The 21,149-nt window shown below is 45.1% G+C and overlaps 1 protein-coding gene and 2 long non-coding RNA genes across 7 annotated transcripts; 2 read left to right on the top strand and 1 right to left on the bottom strand.

Moving 5' to 3' along the window:
• Positions 1-3,974: 3,974 nt before the first annotated feature.
• On the bottom strand, positions 3,975-14,526 carry grhl1 (grainyhead-like transcription factor 1). Of its 5 annotated transcripts, none has more exons than XM_057058723.1 (16): positions 14,344-14,526; positions 12,467-12,656; positions 12,116-12,189; positions 11,863-11,996; positions 11,554-11,789; positions 10,999-11,081; positions 10,663-10,816; positions 10,462-10,573; positions 10,065-10,159; positions 8,687-8,930; positions 8,463-8,590; positions 7,058-7,086; positions 6,759-6,847; positions 5,750-5,835; positions 5,449-5,513; positions 3,975-5,119 (listed from the first exon to the last, which is right to left on the bottom strand). In XM_057058723.1, exons 1-16 carry the CDS (start codon positions 14,361-14,363, stop codon positions 5,005-5,007), a joined length of 1,854 nt encoding a protein of 617 aa, XP_056914703.1. In that variant the 5' UTR covers positions 14,364-14,526; the 3' UTR covers positions 3,975-5,004. The 5 variants fall into 5 exon arrangements, with proteins under 5 accessions (XP_056914703.1, XP_056914706.1, XP_056914707.1 ...); XM_057058726.1 differs by having other exon boundaries at positions 6,759-6,844; XM_057058727.1 differs by lacking the exon at positions 14,344-14,526 and adding an exon at positions 14,270-14,291.
• LOC130539957 (uncharacterized) lies at positions 8,305-9,423 on the top strand. Its single transcript, XR_008954262.1, has 2 exons — positions 8,305-8,950; positions 9,197-9,423. It is a non-coding gene; the product is annotated as an uncharacterized LOC130539957 (long non-coding RNA).
• A 27-nt stretch (positions 14,527-14,553) lies between the features above and the next one.
• Positions 14,554-18,448, top strand: LOC130539956 (uncharacterized). The gene is made up of 2 exons (XR_008954261.1): positions 14,554-16,249; positions 18,346-18,448. It is a non-coding gene; the product is annotated as an uncharacterized LOC130539956 (long non-coding RNA).
• The last annotated feature ends 2,701 nt before the right edge of the window (positions 18,449-21,149 follow it).

Here is a 21,149-nt window from a genome sequence, read left to right as displayed (position 1 = left end):
CCTGCCTACCGGCAGCTCAGTATCGGGGGCCGGGCCCCTGTATGACTCACATGAGCAAGACTTCAGGGAGCAACGGGGCCATCCAGCACGGGTGGTTTGCAATAGAAGAAGGGGAAAGGGAGGAGTTCCAGGAAAAATGAGCCGAATGCAAAGATGACAGCCGGCTCGAGCCTAAGTACAGCAGCCTGTTTGTGATAGAAGTGGGACAGGCCGCCTCAACTTAGTTTGGGAATCTGGAGGAAAGGTTACCCTGGCCTTATCTGGACCTCCCCCAGCACACCTCCCTGCTCCCCTATCCGGCCAACTCCCCCAACTCAGGAACTCAAGGAGTTGATTCAGCGAGGGGGGAGTTCCCTCAGCAGGGTTAAATATACCACCCCTAGACTATATTTCACCCACGGCCCCCGAGCTCATGACAGGCAGCTCTGAAGTGTTATGAACCAGGGAATGTTAGTTCCACACAAGTGCAAAACGTTCCTATGTCACCCGCCGGACAGTGTTCAACCGTCCAGGTATTACAACCTGATTCACACTATCTTGGTCACATCCGTTCAAATCTGCAGTCTGAGACTTTAACTTACATTTGTGTTCTTCTCTAAAACAAGTTTAAACTCTGCTGACAAGCTTATCGTCACTAGGTCCACTTCCTCTTTCATGTTGTCACGTGTGTTGACATTGTTTCAGTGTGTTCTCCATGTTCTCCAGTGTCTGTGTGGCTAAGCTACTTTTATTCGTTGATGTATTTCCAAAACTTTGTTCCCCAATGAACTTTTCTCTGAATTGTTTTCCTTAATTTTTTTTGTTTTACAGTGGTAGTTAATATTTTTAGTCACTGAAGCTGAAGCTAAATACTCCTTCCTTCTTCCACCAAAGCAGAGATCACACTTTTTGTGTGTTAGTGCCCCTTCTGCAAATATGAGTTTCCCTGCGTAGTTCCCTGGTTTCCAGCCATTATGATGCTCTTTCAGTCATCACATAAGTCACATAAATTATGCATGGGAACAGGAGTGGCAGTGAAGTGCATCAGAGCTTTCCAATAAAGAAAAACCCCAAAATTTGCCATATTTCCTGCACAGCACAGCATACTAAATGTGAATACAGATACAGCATCAGGGTCCAACTGCTGTGCAGTGATGTTGATGTTGTGGTTGTTCCTGAAGATTTCATTTACTTTGTAAGTGATTGGTGATAAAACTAAAATCCCCCTGAACATCAATAAAGACCTCATTGTTGATCGTGGAAGAATTTTGCAAGGAATTTGGTCGATTTGCTGTGATAAAATGTATTATATAGGTGTAAATTCCACACCACAGGATGCTTTGTTTACCCCACAGCACACACGCGACCTCCCCCTCTCCTACCGAGTGACAACAGGAATTCCGACAAGCACCCGGCTCCTGATTGGTTGGAATGTTGTCTTGGCAACACAGAACAGCAGACAGTGTTGATGGCTTTCTCTGGAGGTTGTCTAAGCCTGTGTGAAATCTATGAGAGCTATATGCTAAATAACTTTTAAACATAACTCTGTCTTGGCCTTTGTTCTGAGGATTGACGCTAATCCCAATGTCACCAATTTGATCGTGTTGCTGTGGAGGGCATGTCATAATGTTGCAATGTCTACATTGAAGTATCTATGGCGACGGGGTTGCCTGAAGCTACATTTCAATATGACTGCTGTTGCCTTTTAACAAAGAAGCTGCCTGATTTAGATTTTTATATCGTTTTGATGGTGTCATCTGTAATCATGGAACAAACGTATACATAGAGATAATTAATGATTAGGTAAATGGAACTCACAGGGCTTCATCCTTCGCTCATCTGTCTGTGTGTGTGTGTATGTGTGCGATTCCAGCAGGGGTGTGTTGCTCTGTCCCACCTCCTGCTGTCCCACATTCTCTGACAATTAATCAGCCGTGTCACCCTTTAGGTGCCGTCTATTTACTTGCTCCCTATATTGAAACCATATGGATCGTTTTTCTTGTAACAGATGAAAATGCCAACAGCTGCAGACTGTGCAGGTCTAAAGTGACGGTTGTGACAAGTGTGTTTCCTGCTCACGTTCACTCACAGTGACAGAAACCAGTTATGAAACATACCGTTCAAGGCTCGGGTCAAGAGGGGCAGAAATAACTGGACTGGGTTAAAGGTAACATTGCATTACTAGTCCGCCAGCTTTCTGGTGGAAGATGTGGACCTGCGCAATGCACAACTGCTGCGCAACTGATTATTACAGCAATTGGACAACTATCTAATGATATCAGCCTAAATTTCCCAGATGGTTGAGAAAGGGACACATAACTATTGAAAAACCCGCCTTTGTTTTGCTTTGAATCAGCACCATCAAGCCTGATATTGAAGACTAAAACAATGCCATCAGATGGAGACCAGATGGCATTGTTTTTCTCTGGAGAGGTCTATTTTTTTTTTTAGGTTTTCCCCCATTTCAACATGCCAAAAATGCCCTCCTTCCATTCTGTCTCAGTGTCTCCTCCAAGCAGGAAAACATCTGCTGCCCAAAACTCCTCTAAAGGGTTCTGCAGAGAAGGTGTTGCCTTCGACCGCCTTGCCATGTGTCGAATCAGCTGTGGAGCAGGCAGAGGCGGCGGAACACTGGACAGACTCCAGGTTTCGGTCTCAAGCTGATCTTGACGAGTTGCACGCTCATCCAGTGAGGAGGGTGTGAGGGCACCAGCCGGTTCTTCTGCTCACTCGCTCTTGTGTCTTTAGCTGATTCTCTTTTCCCCTCATAGTTCCTTTTTTGCTGCAGCTAGTCCTTCCAGCATTGCTGCGCTCTCACGGTTTGAAGAGTGTCAGCAAAATTACCAAAGAGGGAGGCCACAACCCGAATGCCGAGGTTGTATTTTTTTGCAGCAAACCCATGCAATTCACAGCCAATATGGAAACAACTTAATTATTCTGTGGGCCTCTAAGGCCCATTGCCAACATGTTACCCTATCCTGTCAAACGGTGACTTTCTTTAAATATAAAATTAAATGGCTGGATCATTAAACCTGAATGTATCAGTATTTGAGCGAGCCTGCGGACACGCAGCGCCGCATGCCTCGCTGTTAGCAGGAGGCAGAAGGGCTGTGGTGCAAAGGGAGCAATGGGTTTCCTCAAAGTGCGATGCCAGAGCTGCGCCGTTTGAACAACATTAAAGTAGGTCATTTGTGGTCTGGTCTGCAGCGGCGTTTTAAGAGCGCACTGTTTGGCAGTGCAGGAGCTAAAGTGCCGCTGAAGCTGTAACTGTGATAAAGAGGTAGGTGCACACAGGTATGCGCCTTTATGCATTGTGACATCAGGTCCAGTTCATCGCAGGACAGACATTCACACCCAGGAGGGAGTTTCTCAGTGTGCACGTTTTTAGAACTGTGGGAGGAAACAGCAGGAAACCCACACAGGCTCATGCAAGCTTGTACAGAAGGTCAAAAGTGTGGAGATGAGACATTCTTGATATGAGGTGAGCTTACTCACCACAGAACCACCCAGACACCCACACAGCCATCCATTCTCCTGGAAAACGTCCTTCATTGTTGGTTTTTTAAGTATTCTGCCGGGGCTGGAACATAGCAGAGTCTCCCTGTGCCACATTCTGCTGCCATCCAGGCCTCTGCTCTTCCCAACTGTTGTGGGGTGGATGCAGAGCGTCACTCAGACCGGAGGGCTGAAGGTCACACCGGCAGGGGGAACGTGCTGTTGCCAGCCCCTCAGAACCATTCTGGTCCAGAGCCTTTTGCTCAGATGGATGAACAGTAAACAGATCCGGTATCTGCTGCGCGAGGGATGGGGCAACAGTCACGACTAAATTTTAGCTCTGGAGGAAAGCTAAGAAAAGAACTGTCATAATGAGCAAGATGGCTGAATGATATCACCTCGACTTGTTTTCATGTCATTAGACACAAACTATAGATCTCAGAAGGCCTTAAAGTGCCCAGCAACAGAAGTATCACATGTTTAAAAGATAATCACACACCTTTCACTGGACAGCATTTATTGGGAACCTTGTGCATGAAATACTTTACAAAATACATGAATTGAAAAATCCTGTGGCCACACTTTTGTCCCGTGACATGTAAAATTAGCATGACTTCATATAAAAAGAAGAAAACATATATTATTGAGAATATGGATTATATATGTTTTTGGTTTTTTTTTTAAAAAAAGGACCCACATCCATTCTCATAATAAATATATACACAATAAGTACTGAGACATAAGAAGCGATCATATGGACCCACTCAGCGAATATGTACATGTCCACCTTAAACATTATCGTCAAATATGCATTATATACTGCATCCAATTCTTTCTGAACGTGTGTAAATCTCCATACCCATATTGCACTTTCAGAACAGCCTGCATAGAATGTATAAGATATTCATTCACCCACTTCATCCAACTTATGAAAACCGATTTATAATGGAAGGTGAGGCCTGGTTCACAATCTATTAATTTAGTATCAATTTAATACTTAAAATACAGTGATTATTTAATTGATCTGAAAGAAATCCTTTGTCTTATTCACACACAAGAAAAAACCATATTAGCACTAATAAAGACAACACATATTCACAATATTGGCCCATAACTGTGTGATGGCTGAGGAGGACTAAATACTGCCACGTTGTTTGGTTTGAATACACTTGGGGCTCCGTCCATGTTTTCCAGTCTGCGCGCTAAACACACGTGTTTATGAGTTTAAATAATCAGTGCTAGGGCATTACGAAGGGAGCGGCGTCGCTTTCTTAAAAAAAAAACAACAAACATCTGAGAAACACTTCTGCTCGCATAGCATGAGGTAGCAGCACCAAAGGCATCCTGCGCGACAACATTTCAGGTGGTACAAATGACCTCAAATCAATCAAAACACCTCCTCATGGCTTTTCTGATTCCTCTCACGAGACTTTTTTTTTTTTTTACAATTCACTTGGAGTCCATAATCGCCGTGTAAACCTGCAATCCCCCCCCCCCCCCCCCTCGTCTGGGTGACCTGCTGGTCCCCAGTCAGATTTCAGTAAGGGTGAGCTTGTACATGCCCCCCAGCTCCTCCATGGTGATCTGGAAGGTGTCTTCATTGGAGTAGTGCCTGATGATGTTGTCATCCATGTGAACCAGAATGCTGTTGATGACATGAATTAATCGTTAATCACTTGTGATTGCGCTGCAGCCTGAAACATATAAGTGCGAGCTCCTATTAGTGCTCGCGCAGGAGAGGAGCCGCTCTGCTGCCGCCTGTTCACACGTTAGCAGAGCTGGGAGCCGGCAGCTGGGATGAATTCAGTGAATGTGACCCCCTGACCTCTCTGTGGGTTTGGGCTGCCTCAGCATTCAGTGGAAGGCTGTCAGTGGCATTTGTTTACTTGGGGATTCTTGTTGTCTTTTCTGTTAAAGTGTTTTAATTATGGAAATTTAGGCTGTTAAGGACGTAAAGGTTTGCAGTCGACTCACCCTTTCTTGCACTTCTTATAGACTTTTCCGATCTTTTCCAAAGGCAGCTCATACTTCTCTGAGATCTGAAACAAACAGATATATTGAACAAAGACGCACAGCAGATGTCAGACATCTGTCTCATCTGTTATTTTACTGTCCTTTAGCCCCAGCTACATTTATATTAATTTACTTCTTATATCCCACAGAGACTAATTTGCTCCCCATTGTCCTGGATTCCCTCCCAGATTTCATTCTTCCCTCCCTCTTATACACTTTGCGGACTAAAAACACAGTATCCGCAGCAATAGAATGAACTCACAGCTTCCACCAGGCCTTTCAGGCTTGGATCCTTCAGCATGACGGCATCGAACACCTCCTCTGTTTCTTTACGCACATATAGCAGGACTGTGTGGTGAGCAAATTAAAATTAATAAATAAAAAATCAGGCATCCGAACAAAGTACATTCACAACTGCAGCAAAAACAAATTTGGAGATTAAATTCACAGAAGAGCACTTCTTTGGACAGTTCGGAGGGGTCATGAGTTTGCAGGTTTGCTGCATATCGAATGTTTGAACGCACGCTCTTAACAGCATGTAACAGACAGTACGAGCCAGATAACACAGAGAGTCACGCAGTAGTAATGAGGCCACACATCGCTGATTCTCTCCTGTGGAACCGGTGCTGTTTGTGGCATCTTCACACAAAAAATTCAAGTCAGCTTCACACATGAGGTTTTAATGGCCTGTTCATGGAGCAAAATCTAAGACTGGGACTGAAGTGTGGCTTCATAATGTTACAGATATTTCACAGGGAGGTCTACAGCTGCCGTAGATGATTATTATTAATGTGCACATCTGCCCAGGAGGCAGTTCACAGCGATTCAGAGCTGCCTGCCGCAGTCTTAACAGCAGAAAGGTTATAAAGCCTCAACTCAGCAATTAATTAGTCATTTTAGAGAGCGAAATGACCCAATTAAAGGAGTCACTGAAGTCTGTTGGAATTTTCTCAACGACGTCTTTATCAAGAAAGAAAGGAAGAAATCATTTTTAAGCTGGTCATAATTCCAAAAGATCCTGTCTGCAGCCTGCTTTGGGAACCAGCAAGCTGAAGTCTATGAATAGTTTATGGAGTAAAGGCCACGGGATTGTTTGCATGTTTGCACATCCTGCCTGACATTGGTATTTTGTTCGATCTCTAAAGGCACTGAGCATGTGTGTGTTTTGAAAGCAGCAATAATCACATGGCAGAGAGAGAGAGGGAGCACACACGCACATGCATGTGAACACACTAATTTTCCCCCCTGAGAGCACATCCTTTCCATGGTACCTTTCTTTGGTTCCTCCTCTCTTGCCATTTTGCTTGGAGGTGAAGCGAACTCATCGTCACTGAAGGGTAATCTCTTGATGCCTGAGCTGCTGCAGGGACAAGTACACATACACAAATCAATGCTTAAAAGCCCCTTACAGCCAGCTAACAGGCCATAAAACATACACCAGCACAAAAGCCCTTCAGCATTCCTGGAAACAGCAGCCCCAGCATGCTTTTAATGGTCAAGGGTCAAAGGTCATTTCAATGCAAAAATGACAAAGAGCGAAAGGAGTTAAACAGAGCATCCGTCATCTCACCTTTCCTCTCCTTCTTCTGTTGGGAATGGCTGCAGAGGAAACAGAAATGGAGAACTTACATGAAACGAAAGCAAGCCTACAACACTGTATTATATAAGATTATTACTGCCTAATATCACCAATGTGTCAGTGTAATAAACTAGATAACACTAACAGTTTAGCCATAAACGCTGCACGGAGGGTAAATCTATGGTTCTGTTACGGCTGCAGGTGGAACGCTCCAGCAGCAGCAGTTGGGCACCTTTCACCTGTTTCTGATGCAGCTTTTAATGTATATTGACCCGATCAAGAATAATGGAAATGTGATCGAAAAGCAAACAAAAAAAACTACGATTTTTAAAAAAAAGATCCACTCAAATGAGCTACACGTGCCTTGTTTTTGATCCCTACAGGACAGCAGCAATCATAGAACTTTTGAAGGGAAATCCTTTAAAGGTCGTTGGCTGTTGGTCCCGAGCTGCTGCAGCTTTGGCCCCGCCACCGCTGGGGGCCAACCAAACATGTTTTCTTTGCCCTATTGATCACAGTCTTGCTTTTTTTAGAAGTCCGTTCCAGGCATTTAGATAAACCTGTGTTTATCAGAATCCGAGAGCAACCCACTCAAGTTCAGTGTCATTGAATGATACAAAAATACCCCCCCACTGCCACCCCTCCAAAGCAAACTTAGGATGAATGAGCCGAGGGGGAGGCGTGTTGCTCATTAACCAACCGGGGTCACTGCTGAGGCAGTTTAGAGTTACAATAGGATTAATGTAAATGTCACTGAACTGTGGGTGGACACAGGAGCAGCCTGGGAAAATGCATGTGAGGAGAACGTGTAAACTCGGCTTCTGAGAGCGCATGATAGGCCCGAACCAGATGTGGGTACAAGTGTCAGGTGACGTGTTCCTATGGAAGGTGCACAGCACAAAGTTCAGTCACGGGGAAGATGGACGCCACTGATAACATGACTGTAACCACGAGTGTCATGTGCTCATGCTCTGTATCTCAAGCAGGGCACGAGCACCTTGGTTATAAAACTGATTTTTTTTTAAAGAAAAATCTTTTCTGTCGGATTTAAATTGAACTAATAGCATAGCAACTAATCATCTGTAAAACAGCCCCGGCTCATCTCGTGTCACTGGTAAATGATTCATGCTGCAGCTTTAAACCCAGTCATCGGGGAGCGGGAGGCCTGTCAGAAGTGGAAACCACAGCTGTCTGTTTCTGCCTGCTAAGCTGGTCAGCTTGACCCAGCTGAGCGAGAGTATTTATGGGCCACAGCAGCCATGAAGCCTACAGGTACACGTGCACATTGAAAACCGGCGTCAATGTCAAACTTTACAGCAGACACGTGATTGCACCTAGCCTTGACCTGCACAGGTAACGCTCATGCTCACCGCGTGTCTGTCAGACTGACACTTACGTGGCGCTGGAAGGTGGAGAAGTGAATGTCGGGGATGAACAGGATAGGCTGGGTCTCGAAGTCCGTCATCATTTTGAAGATGGTCACATCGTTGCGCTTCTGGAGGATGGGCACTTTCACATCCGCGACTAAAGGGATGACACACACAAATGGACAGACCCTCAGAATGTCATCTGCTTGGCTTCAGTCTGAATATCACTTGTTTTGACAGCGGAGTTCCTCACAGGCCAGGGCAGAGTTGAGGTCGGCCACCTTCCCTTTCCGACGGGACTGCTTCCTCTCCTCATCCCTGATCTTCCTCTCGGCTCCCTTGTCGCAGAACACCTTGATCTGGCAGTAGGCGCGGTGAATTGGCTTGTTGCTGCGGTTGTTGTAGCTGTAGGTGTCGATCTGCAGGTTCAGAGGGAGACCCTTCACACCCTTCTGAGAGGAGAAGTCTGTGCTCAGACAGTTGACAGAGATGAAGATCTGTGGACAGATAGAAGAAGGTATTAAGACTCAACAAAGAACATGGAACACGTTAAAGAAAAGAGAAAAATGCAAATAAAAACGCTGATTTACTCTGTACTAGTGAAAAAATTCATACAAAAATAGCTTTTTAAAAAACTAAAGAGCATTAAGGAGATTCCTGCAGCTGATGCTTAATTTTGTGTCCTCTGTTGCCCCCTACTGGACATTTTGGGAAATGTCCAACATGTATCCTTTGTTCTCCCCATTGTCTTTGTTTCAAACAGGAAATCTGTTCGGGAGGAGCATCTCAACGGCGTTTGGAACCATATCAATACATAAAAAAGAAGAGAATTATCTTTCGATTTACCAAGCCCTAAATAGAGAAAGCTTAGCATCCATAACTATAACTATAGATAATAACTAAATTAAATGGTCACATAAAGACCCTGAAAATAATTAATGTCATTAAAGATTGCAATACATAGCAAATAAATATTGATAAAATGCTAAATGGAGTAAATGGGTGGTGCATTTAAGAAAACAACACCCTCGCTCATTCATTCGTCGTGAAAACAAACATCCCATGAACAAAGGCCTCGAGTCATGAGGCAGGCAGGTCCACATCCTGGTGAGCGGTTGTGCGACTTTATTTATGTTAAGTGTGTCCTAAAGAAACACGGACACACGAGCCAAGGTGCCACTTCTGTCTCTGTCTGTAGGCTGTTCCTGTGGATCGACGCCAGAGAGCGACACCACAATAAACATGTCTCCTTCCTGTTGGACAGGTTTTGGTCTGCCAAGCTTTCTTGTGGCGGATTTTTTTTTAAATGCCGAGAAATGCCTTCGCATGAAGCACCACAATAGGGGTGACGAGTTGGACCAGTCTCGCACAGCAGTGGCGTCTCTATGCAACCAGATTAAACACACAGGAGGAGGTAATGACGTCGTCCCTCTTCTGTCTAAACCCCTATTTTCGTTAACGGCTGTTTGGAGCGATCACAATAGACAAAGTGGATGATGGTCAACACCTGAAACCTTCGTCCCGGCCTGCAAACGACTCCGCCTGAATCAGCCTTTTTTGGCTTTAAGGGCGTGAAAAGAAGGACATTTCCTGAATTCTGCTCAGGTTTTTGTCCATGATTGGGGTCTTACTTTGGCCTCATCGCTGGTGTCCCAGGTGAAGGAAATGGCGTTATAGGAAATCTCCTCGATGTTTCCAATGGTGTTGAAGCTCTCTTTGTAGTCGGCTATGAGACAAAACAAGAATTTAGTGACTCACTGGAAGCAGCTACACCAATGCGTCAGTCGATGATGTCGGGAATCTATTGTTGTCTGCGTTTCTTCTTGCGTTAAAAGTAATTATGACTAAAGACATTTAATTGGGCTGTGGGCTTTGTTTAAACGAAGCTTTGTTTCTATGATTTCCACCCACTTGAACTTTAGTGCTTTCTCTGAATTTTGTGTCCACATGGGGGCCATACTTTTAACACAAATCTAACTTGTATGTGATTATTTATGGGTTTGTGTGTATAATGTTAACGTAACTTACCGATGTCCAGGCACCTCTGCTTGGCTGTGTGCTGTCTGGAGTGCCAGTATTTCCAGTGTTTGAGCTGATCGTCTCTGCATTTCTCCTCCCCGAACACCACCATCACCACGCTCTGGACATAAACACACGCGGCGATGAGGCGGCAGTGTTCTGATGACACGCGGCTTCGGGTGTGTCCGTCTTTCAATCCTTCGCTCTTACCCTGACTTTGGTGATGGGTTGCTGTATCCCTTTGTTGTCGATCTCCCTGAGGGTGATGGGGTAAAACTGGCCCTTGTTTAGGTAGGTCATGGTCCCGTCTCCCGTCTTCTGACGAAGACTCTTGGACGCCTCGAGGGTGTACTCGAAGTTATTCCTGCAAAATCGAGAATGCACAAAACATGGATTTGACACAAGTCGGCGGGCTAAGCGCTAGTAAACCCCCCCCCCCCCCCCCGTGTGTGTGCAGACAATTGTCTTTCACAGCATTTGGTGTCTCCCCTGTGACTGTGATGAATGAGGCCTTTCTGTGGTGTCAACGGCGGCGGCACGACTCACCCTGGCGCAGCGTCAAACTGAGGATATTCTTCAGATGCTATGGAGGACATGCGTAACTGGAGCTCCCCTGGGAAGGAAAACACCTGCAACCCCAAAAGGAAACAGATAAAGAGTGAGGGGGGGGGGGGGGTCAAGGCAACACAGAATCTTCCTTTATTAGTCTTTTCCCACATCCATGGTGCTGCCTTCATGGTGTTAAAACTCCTTACCCCCCCTCCTGATCTGGTGTTTTGTTGGGTTACTCTTTTCTTAGCTAATTCCCCCCCAGGGTTAATGGAGAGAGGGGGGAAGAAAAGGCTTTGGCTATTGTAGAAGAAAAGTACAGCACTTTATTGTGTGGGTGAGACAATGACATAATAATACACCGGTCGCTATTTTGGCACGTTCAAATAAAACCAGGGGAGGCTGAGCCCACCGCTGGCTCCGTAGGATCAGGTGAAAACCCTTTTGTCTGATGGGTGAGACCCGAGAGAGACGAGAGGAAAGAGGAGGAGAGGAGAAGGAAAAGGGGGGGTTGTGGACAGGGTCTGAGGGCGGGGGGATCGAAACACGCACCTCCTGGGAACTGTCCTTGAAACTCTCGGCAAAGGTGGAGTCGGGCGGCGTGCACGACTGGGTGCTGGGGCTGAACTGGACCCCGTTGTGAGCGAGCTGGCGCTCGAAGACGCCCGCGTGGCCGTCGGTTTCGCCGCAGTTGTTGGGCATGGTCACGGAGAAGCTGTGGCTCGGCACCTCCGTCTTGATGGGCGGGTAGTTTGGCACGGTGGCGATGGAGACTGTGACTGTCGTGTCTGGAAGGAAAGAATCAGATTTTTTTATATTCTGAGCCCGTCTCGCCGCCCGTGTTGGCAGATGCTGGCAGACCTGGCGAGGAGAACTGGCTCCTTTTGTCCTGGGCCAGCTGCAGAATATTGAAGGGCCCCTTGACCACCTGGATCTTGTTCTCCATCCCGGCATCGTGCAGTGATGTTATGGAGTGTCCGGCCTGGAGCTGGTGTCTGCAGCATGGACAAACCCCATCACAAAGAGTTAAAAAGATCAAAACTACCCTCATTTGTGGGGTTTTGGCCAGGCGCCGAATCGCTCTTGAGCCAAGCGGAGGGTTCCTGCCGCTCACCTCTTGTTGGGATCCACGTCACAGATGAGCGCTTCTGGCTTGTTCTGGGGTATTGTTCTTTTTTCCCTGGGCACCTGTATGGGTGGGTAAACACAGCCGCTCAGTATCTGACCACATCACATCCAACCACCCCAGCGTGGCCGGCTGCCTGGGCGCATGAGTGGATCAGTTACGCGGCGCACGCTCTGCCTTGCAGATGTTGCTCATGGTCCAACGACAGGTGAAGGTCAGGCGGGTGAAAGGATTTGTAAGTCGATCCCCTCCCCCACGTGTGAATCTGCACTTTTGATTTATGAGGCCGCAACTCTCAAGCGTTTGGTGTCTGCGCGGTTCAGCGGGCGTTTTTAATACCTTGTAGTAGTCGTAGAGGAGGCCCAGAGCTGCCGCGCTGTCCTCGTCTCCGTTTATGCTCATCATGGCCTTGGTGGCTGCCGTCAGAGGATTCTCCAGGAAGGATTTCCAGGCTTCATCCTCAGTGGTGAAGGAGCGGCGTTGGCCCCCGTAACCCGGCTCGTTCTGGAGAACGAGGACCGCCCGCTTGCTGCAGAAGGACGACAGGTTCATGAGTTCGCTTATCACTGGGTAGGTCAGAGAGGGTGTGGTTTGATGCCCCCGTGTCAGTAAGGGCTCATATACTTTGGAATAACACAAGCGTCACGTTCACAAATCCAAACGCCAACAATCACAGCGTTTGAAAACAGGCCAGTTACGAGAGATAAACGGTGTCATCCGCGGGACCAGTTGTTCAAGCTTTTCAGCGATTGTGCAACATGTCACAGCCGAGACGACCCGGGCGAGGGCTGATCTACAGGCTTGTCCAGTGTGACGGCTCGGGCAGCGCTGATTGGCTGAGGTGGTGACCAGAGGTGTCACGTCTGCCCTGGCGGCATTCCTGCGCTCGCTGCCGAGAACCTGTTTGCAGAAAATAACCGCGGCCTTCCTCGTTCCTCCTCCATGGAGCAGGTGAAGGAGCTGCTCAGGTGTTTTGTTGTATTCTGTCATTATACATGCAGAACAAATACCCCAGGGGAGAAGATGCTGGGAACTCTAATAGGAACCTCCATATGAACATATATAATTGGGAACGTTTGTTCACTTTATATTTGCTTAGACATTTTATCTTAAGAAGCAGGAGCAAAGAAAGTACCATTTCTTCACCCCCGCCCCCCCCAAACACACACACACACATTACGATTTCTTTAATTAATATCATTAATATGAGTCTAAAACCTTTTTTTGTTTCTCTGCATGGAAAAGAAGTGTTAATTAGTAAAACTATCTCTAACTGTGCTGTTCTTAAAAGGCAACCCAAGATCCCGATTTAGAGACACACTCCATTAATATGCGTTAGATTTAATTGCAGGGCATAAAATCGCAGCACAGATGCAGAGACAGACTCGTTTATTCGTCCATTTTGGCCGTTTAGGACTGCAGATGTGTGCAGATGTTATCTTCTGACACACACACACACACACAAAAACATAACCTCATACATATGGTAGCGCTTGCTTGTATTGTCTGTATGTAGTCGGGGCCAACGCCTAACAGGTGTACAGTTTCACTCCTCGCAAGCTCTCCTTGTCACTGTCCTCCAAGTTAAAATAAAAAGGGGGGGAAATTAAATATATGGCGGACATCTAAACCAACACTATTAATTTTATAAAGTATCTATTCTTGTCCAAACCGCCCGCAGCAGAGACCGTTTTCTTCCCTTTATGAGCGCTGCTCTCAGCCCCATATTTATTCTTGAACAAACATCATTAAGACTATCCACATAACAGTTAGAGCTTAGGGCAAAATCAAACAGCGAACAGCACATCGCTGTCACGGGACGCTTCCTGCGCCTCCGCTCGCACGACAGGTGGAGAAGCACCTGTACAGGCTTGGATATGACAGGTGAACGACGCAGGGGACAAAATGAGATGCAGACATTTATCCCATGGAAACCAGTCTTAAAGCAGACTTAAATTCAAAAACACATCCAACCCCCCAAAACGGACATAAAATAGTGCTAAAACGCAGATGTCGGGATGATTTTAAATATCAGGCAGCGGCTGCAGGACAGAGGTGGAGCGGACCGGGGCCCGCGCTCCTGGGGGTCCGTTTGTAGCGCCAGAAAAAAAGTGCAAAAAAGAATATCCACAAAATATTTACAGTTATTATTACAAACTTCTTGTGTCAACCCGTCCTCCCGTGCAGGCTAAAGGTGGAGAGTCAGGACAACTTACTTGTCATGCTCCTGTGACATTTCGGTCGGTCGAACTGGACTTTCTAGTTGGTACTGAAAATCCGATCCGTCTTCTTTACGTTGTTGCGCCGCTAACGCCGGATAAGGGAAAACAAGGTGTCCCCGACTGAGAGAACTCGTTTTGTCGGCTTTTCTCGCTTTTTTTGGGGGGGCAAAGCTGTGGAAATTGAGGCCGGTTTTACCTGTGACTGAAGCGCGGATTGGATTACAGGTGGATGAGGGGGCGAGGCCACGCTGTCAATTGCCGGATCGCGGCCGCTGATTGGCTCATCTGGGCGTCTACCTGGAGGGACCAAACGGCGAGTACTCGGAGAACAGGGTTAAAAACTTGATATAGTCATCACCGGTTTGGAAAAAAAGACCTAGTGAAAACATAAAAAGTTATAGGACATAAACATCTATCAGGGTGCCTGCATTTTACTCGGGTGCTTCTATAAACTTTCCCTCTATTGTATTTAGGAGTCACATGTTGTACTTGAATTTACATTTGTGCTCAGGTTACTACACTTTTCAATCAAGGGTGTTTAAAATTCTAAGGAATCCAATATTCTCCATTACAATAAAAGCTACCAATATCATCTTTCACCATGATTTTACTTGTAGTCGTATTGGAATTTCTTTATAGCACAACACAAAAAGGAATATAATTAATAGAACAAATTAAATTCAATTACAGGTTAATAACAACTAATAACCTGGCGGAAATGTGTTTTGTTTTTTTTAAATGCATGTATCATCCTGTTAATTTGCTGAGAGATATGGCTGAAACTTCAGGTTGGTGGGTGAGAAGGAGCTACATCAAACAAAAGCAGCCTGACTGGGTGTTTCCCCACATTTAAAGTGAATGTGAAAATGAGTGAACTGGTCCTTTAATTTAGCTGTTAAGTTGTTGATGAAGCAAACTTGTCTAATTATTTTATATTGACTGTAACCTTTTCAGAGCTGGGTTTTCTCTCTGAATGCATTATATATGTTTTAACCCTTTCATATAAAATTTATTGTATAAAAAAAGAATGAAACTGCATCATTAGGAGCTACAAGCGTCTGTTGCCTGTAAAAGAGTTGTTTTAATGCTTTGTAAAGAGGTAACAGTTTCTGGTGATGACACAGGCTGTTGTTTACATTCTCCTGGAGGATAGATTAGCATAAGCTCATCCAGCTGCAGGTTACAAACAGGCAAATTTCTGTCTTGAAACCACAGAAAACATCACAAGTAGAAGCTGAGTAGCGGGGGTTTCTTAACAGTTAGAAACAAGCGAAAGGCCCATTTTGTGCCGAGCGGCTTCAAAGACAATGGAAGTCACCAAAAGCTTTAGTAATTAAATGCATAGAAGTTTATGGTTTGTGCCTGCAAGTCAGGAATTTGGGCTTCTGCTTGTGTTTGCATCATCTCAGTTGTTCGGAATCTTCAAAAGCAACTCGCGATCACACAAACATGCATGCACGATGATCGCTAACACCCGGAAAACACTGGGCAAAAAGAAACACCACCAGGAAAAACAAACAGCTTAAAAGATGCTATCAGTGATGTTCTTAGCCAGTTTCTCTCCCAGACCCAGGCACCACCTCCTCCCCCTCCTCTGATTCAACCTCCTGCTCCTGGATCCTGGTTTGCTGTTTATTTATCCCAGAAGAAGGACACCTGCTTCTCCTGCAGCTTGTTTGTGTTTGCATTGAGGACATGGGATAATCCAAAGATCTGTGAGCACGTATGCATGTGCATACATAGATGGGTCGGGGGGGGTCGGGGGCTGTTCCAGAGCTGGAGTCCATCAACCCGGTAGGGAACAAAGGCAGGGGCCAAACAGACTGAGGAAATGGAAGTCTGGATTAACCCGGAGATCCAACCCAACTGCCAGAATATTCCAAGATGTGGACAGATATGGGTTAGAAGCGCACACACACACACACACACACACACACACACACACACACACACACACACACACACACACACACACACACACACATGCAGTGGTTCAAACTTACTTAAAACAATATGACAGCAGAGAATATTGAATAACAAACAACCAATGGGGGTTGTGCACTTGTAGGAAACTTTAGATTGTATATTCCTATTCAATTTGATATATTCTAGAACTTTTCTAAGTAAAGGACACACACTCTCACACACACACTCTCACAATGACAATTTCATCTGCATGTCAGACCCCTGGGGGCCTGCTGGGGCTCTTTTGTTTGGCCAAATTTAAGAAATTTCAACTTTACATTTTTCTTACCCTGTGTTATAATCATCATTTTATTTCCAAAGCTTGATGGTTTATGTCCCGAGGGTTCGGGGACCCTTTGGCTCCATAGGCTCAGCAGGTCCAAAAGTCCTACTTTGATTTTTATTTATTTCATGACACTTTTGCAAGGGCGAAACCACCAACCGCATTCTGAGTATCTTAAAAATCCCTAATATTAGATTATTATGTTTTATAAACTTCCCCTGACAAAGCTGTCTAAAGATATGTGGAGGCTGTCCAGAATGCACAGGAATACTCAGTTACCCAGAATTCACTTCAACAAAATGGGAAAAAACAACAACATTTTGACATCTCAATATAAAGGCTGAAGCAACCTCTTTTCCCCTGTTGTCACATGTGCTCAGCTCTTCAGCAGATTGGAACCCACACCCAGGCAGGGCTTCCTGCAGTTATGAGCGTCCAACAGCCCGAGGCTGAGTGATGATCTCACGACCGGGAAAGACAGAGAGACAAAAAGAATCATTATTTTTAAAGTGTCTCTGTGATCAGTGCACAAGCAGACAAGGTGTAAAAGTGCCAATTGTCCTGTCCAACCCGACCCCGCTGTATGCACACGCAGATGATCCTAACAGTTTTCCAACGGCTTGAACCCTCCAGGATGCCTCTGTCAATTTACTCAACATACTCCCCCCCCTCCACCCCCCCCAGTCCCCGCTCTCCACCTCCCTGGAAAACAGTTGTGTTCACTCCAGGCATTTAACCGGGATGGAAATAAGATGCAAATGCCATCTTTTCCGGCGTGTGAGCACTTGTCGGAGGCCTGCTAACTTAACTGGGGTGTGTTTGAGCTCAGACTGGACCACTTTCAGCTCCAGTCTGGAGAAACTATTGTTGGGTAAACAGGGGGGGAGGGGGGATTGTGGATGTGAGCGGCCGTATTTTTATTTTTTTTTGGAAGATCATTATCATCTTTTAGTTCTCTGGAGGTTGTCAGTGGGGACTGTGGAAAAAAAAAGCTCGCTCAACAGTAACATTTACTTAATAAGGAGTGTGATGCACAAATATTATGTTATTAGTGCAGCTCAACACTTCTTCACTACCAGTGCTCTGCTGCAGTAGCTGCATCCCTTCTCAGTTGGTTTCTCTTTATTCGACTGGTATTTTCATGATGGTTTCTTTGCTTCTGCTGAAGTTGTCGTTGATGGTATCGGACTGATGACAGTAAAAACACCGACACTGGGGGCAGTACAGGCCCGCATCAGCGTATACGCACCATGTATGCGCGCGCGCGCGCGCGCGCGCGCGCGCACACACACACACACACACACACACACACACACACACACACACACACACACACACACACACACACAGAATTAGGGAAACAGGGCTTGGACTTTCCCCCCCAAGTGTTTTGGGATTCAGGGATTCCTAATGAAGTGTGTGTTTTGTTTCAAAACAAAACAAAACCCACCTGCCCGATGGACCGTTACACACATCGTTATGTAAAAAGGTAATGTCGTGAATGCATTAATACAAATACCCCGTGTTCAGTAATTTAATTGTTCATTTTAGTTATTTTGCTATGGGTATAACTGCATGGCATCAGCAGAAAATTAGTAAATTTTTGGCATTATCTTGAGTTACTGCAATAATATTTTTGCCATCCCGCATGTTTTACCTTAAACTGTTACATTCCACATTGAAGCGATTTGACGTGATTTTTTTTAGTTAAGCTGCTTAGCAAAGCCATTGATAGTTATCTCTTTTAGTGTCATCATTGTAGGGATTTGGATTTCTGTCTTGTCGTATGCTGAAGGGGTTTGAAGATGGATCCCCTTGGAACTCTTTGGAATGGTAAAGTTTAGAATACAGGTAGTGTACATGTCATTTCATTCTTTCTTGGGTACTGTTTATTAAATATTGGGGTTCTGATAGAGCATTAAATTAGCTTTAAATTTTCTAACATATTTATATGACTGTGTGAAATAACAAGTTGTTTTTTACTGTTTCCATCTGTTTCTGTGTGTCAGGCAGGGTTTAACCGCATTTTTATCCATTAAATAATGTTCTTTACCTACTATCTGAAAGTCAAAGACTTTGAGACTCAAAGAAAATCTGTATTGTAAAACAGATATTTTCAGTGTAGCGTAAACGAACGTTGGCCGTTTGTTACTTAAATGAACAGGCCCTGCAGGTCTGCTAATATATTCATCTGTAAATCTTTGTTGTGGAATTCAGCCAACTGACATTTTAAAAAGCAGTTTCCCAGTAAGCTGAGAATTTAATTGTGAACAGCTGTACAGGTCTTGACATTTCCATGACATTCAAAACAGAATTTTACTTGTTGTGTTTTTGTGTCAGTTTCTATCTCCCCTTTGTTATGAGCTCTGCTGCCCCTTCCCTGACTGAGTCTTTATTTGATCCACTCTTAATCCCATAAAAAGCGACACCATGCTAACTTGTTTTGTATTTACAATTGGCCACAAGACTGAGGTTTTAGCAGCCAGTAAGACTAATGGTGGAAGAATGTCAGCAAACCAAACACACAACATTCCTTGGTAAACACAGAAGCATCAGAGTATTATTTTAAGACACAGGTTCATGGGAAACCAGCATCTAAATACAGTGTAAGGCAGGCACAGGTGCTTTAGCAGCACTGGATGTTCTGGTGGAAACAAAGCAAACCCACTGGTTAATAACAATAAAAACGAGCCTCTGGTATAAATTCTATACATTCTTTGCAGATGATACAGTTATAAACCCTGAAACTTTATTATTATTTGTTTTATCTTAGAGACCTTACTAATCTCCCAGTCTCTAAAAATAACAACAAAAAAAAACAAAGCAACTTTTTCACTGTTCATCCTCACTCTCATGGCGAACAGGCAGACAATAATATGCACATTATTAACCTGACTGTTGCTGCGAGGCTGAATGCTGAAGTGGTTTATGGTCGGGACCAGGGAGGTGACTTCGGAGTGAAGGCGGTTATTGTTTGAGAAAGCGTGGGAGACTGCAGAACAAGCTGGTCTAGTTGTCACACGCAGCCTCCCGTACTGCCCAGGCCAGTTCTTACGGCTGTCGTGATTGATTTGACCTCACCAGAATTCTAACAGCAGCAGTCCTCCCCACACCTCAGATGTTCTGAATTTCTAACACCAATACCAACCGCTCGTTAAAAAAGACTCGATCTCCTCATCAACTAGCAGCTCATAGGAGCATAACTGGAAAATTCCAGTTGAAGATGGAGAATCTTCTTGCACATGTCGGCGGGGTCAGGCTTCACGCATGCCGTGGGAGTCGCACACGTGCTCTCGCTGAGGGTGAGAGAAGAATCCACCCTCAAAGGGGAATCTTTCAAATGCAAAATATGTGCTTGAGAGGAGACAAAGGCGGAAATAAAAGGAGTAAAAATAAAGTGTCGTGGGGCTGTGTTGGTCCTGGTGTAACACCTGACCCATAAACGTCATCAGTCATGCTTAACCCATGAGGGCTACGACAAATGAAGCCTCTCTGTTTCTCTGGAGAAGTTTCACTGCGGTGTTATCAAATCAATTTGATACACTCAGTCACAGGTCTGTGGCAGTAACGCATTTATCAGGGCATGCACGGACCTGCAGCAGTTTCTGTTGTCCTCCAGCCAACCGTCGGCTGCCGCCCGCCAGTTGCCGCCATCGTCTAATGTGTGGGAGGAGCGGCTCTCACACCCTTTTCGTGCTCCTCGCCCGCAGTTAGAGCCAAAATTCATCCGGTGGGTTCAGTATTGAGCAGAGCTCGCATCATCCCCTGGCTTTAGTGGGTTATTGAAACTTAGAGACAATACAGGTTGCATCAATGCAGCCACGTTGGGTCATGCTGAAGGAAAGTAAGAATCGTGTTTATGAGTTTATTTTATGAGTTCAGTCCCAAAGCTAATTAAGGTGTAGTGAAGTGGGGTCAAAGGTCGTGCTAAGAGTGAAACTTTAAATTAGTGGTTCTGTTATCTGATCCTCATACCAGTCAAACCAGCATCTCCTCTGCCTCCCATCAAGCCTGAGGTGGAGCTGAGAAAAATTAATGAATGCTGAATAACAGATGGCAAAACTCTCCTTTTGGTACGTTAAAGTTTAGCTTCTCTGTCTCGCAGCTTTGTGAGGCAGAAGTGACATTTGTGGCTTTTGTATTAATGAATAATGACATTGGTCATTAATGACACATTAAAGAGACATGAATTTCCAAAACAGGCTGGGAAAACACAAGACAAAATCAATACAAAACAACCCGGATTTAATCAACTTTAAAGGCCTTAAAAGATAAATCATAGGCTGAGTATCTTTCCAAACAAGCCAACAGGAAACACAGATGTGTTGTGGAGATTTTTATCTTACTATGATAAGTTTTTTTTTTAAAAATAAAATAAAGAAAAATCTGACGCATAAAGTGGATAAAAATATTCTTACGGGTGCAGCAGGGTGCGGAGGGCACCAGCAGGGGGCAGTATGTGATAACATGTATGTGCTCGTGCACACGCCCACTCTCACGCTTCTGCTTTTAAGAGTTGTGTAACGCATTTTTTTTTCATCGGGTTTCAACA

The sequence above is a fragment of the Takifugu flavidus genome, chromosome 16, assembly GCF_003711565.1.
Source record: "Takifugu flavidus isolate HTHZ2018 chromosome 16, ASM371156v2, whole genome shotgun sequence".
NCBI classification, from domain to species: domain Eukaryota; kingdom Metazoa; phylum Chordata; class Actinopteri; order Tetraodontiformes; family Tetraodontidae; genus Takifugu; species Takifugu flavidus.
The sequence above is the reverse complement of the archived record's forward strand: the minus strand, read 5'-3'. Positions and strand labels throughout refer to the sequence as shown.

Bases quoted from the DNA above. Each gene is read 5' to 3' on its own strand.
- grhl1 (XM_057058722.1), bottom strand. From the start codon at position 12,679: ATGAACCTGTCGTCCTTCTGCAGCAAGCGGGCGGTCCTCGTTCTCCAG. The intron at 12,190-12,466 runs GTATTAAAAACG...CCACCCATACAG, and splicing joins TCCTCTACGACTACTACAAG to GTGCCCAGGGAAAAAAGAAC. The intron at 8,591-8,686 runs GTGAGGAACTCC...TCATCCCTTTAG, and splicing joins CCTCAACTCTGCCCTGGCCT to TCGCGGATGTGAAAGTGCCC.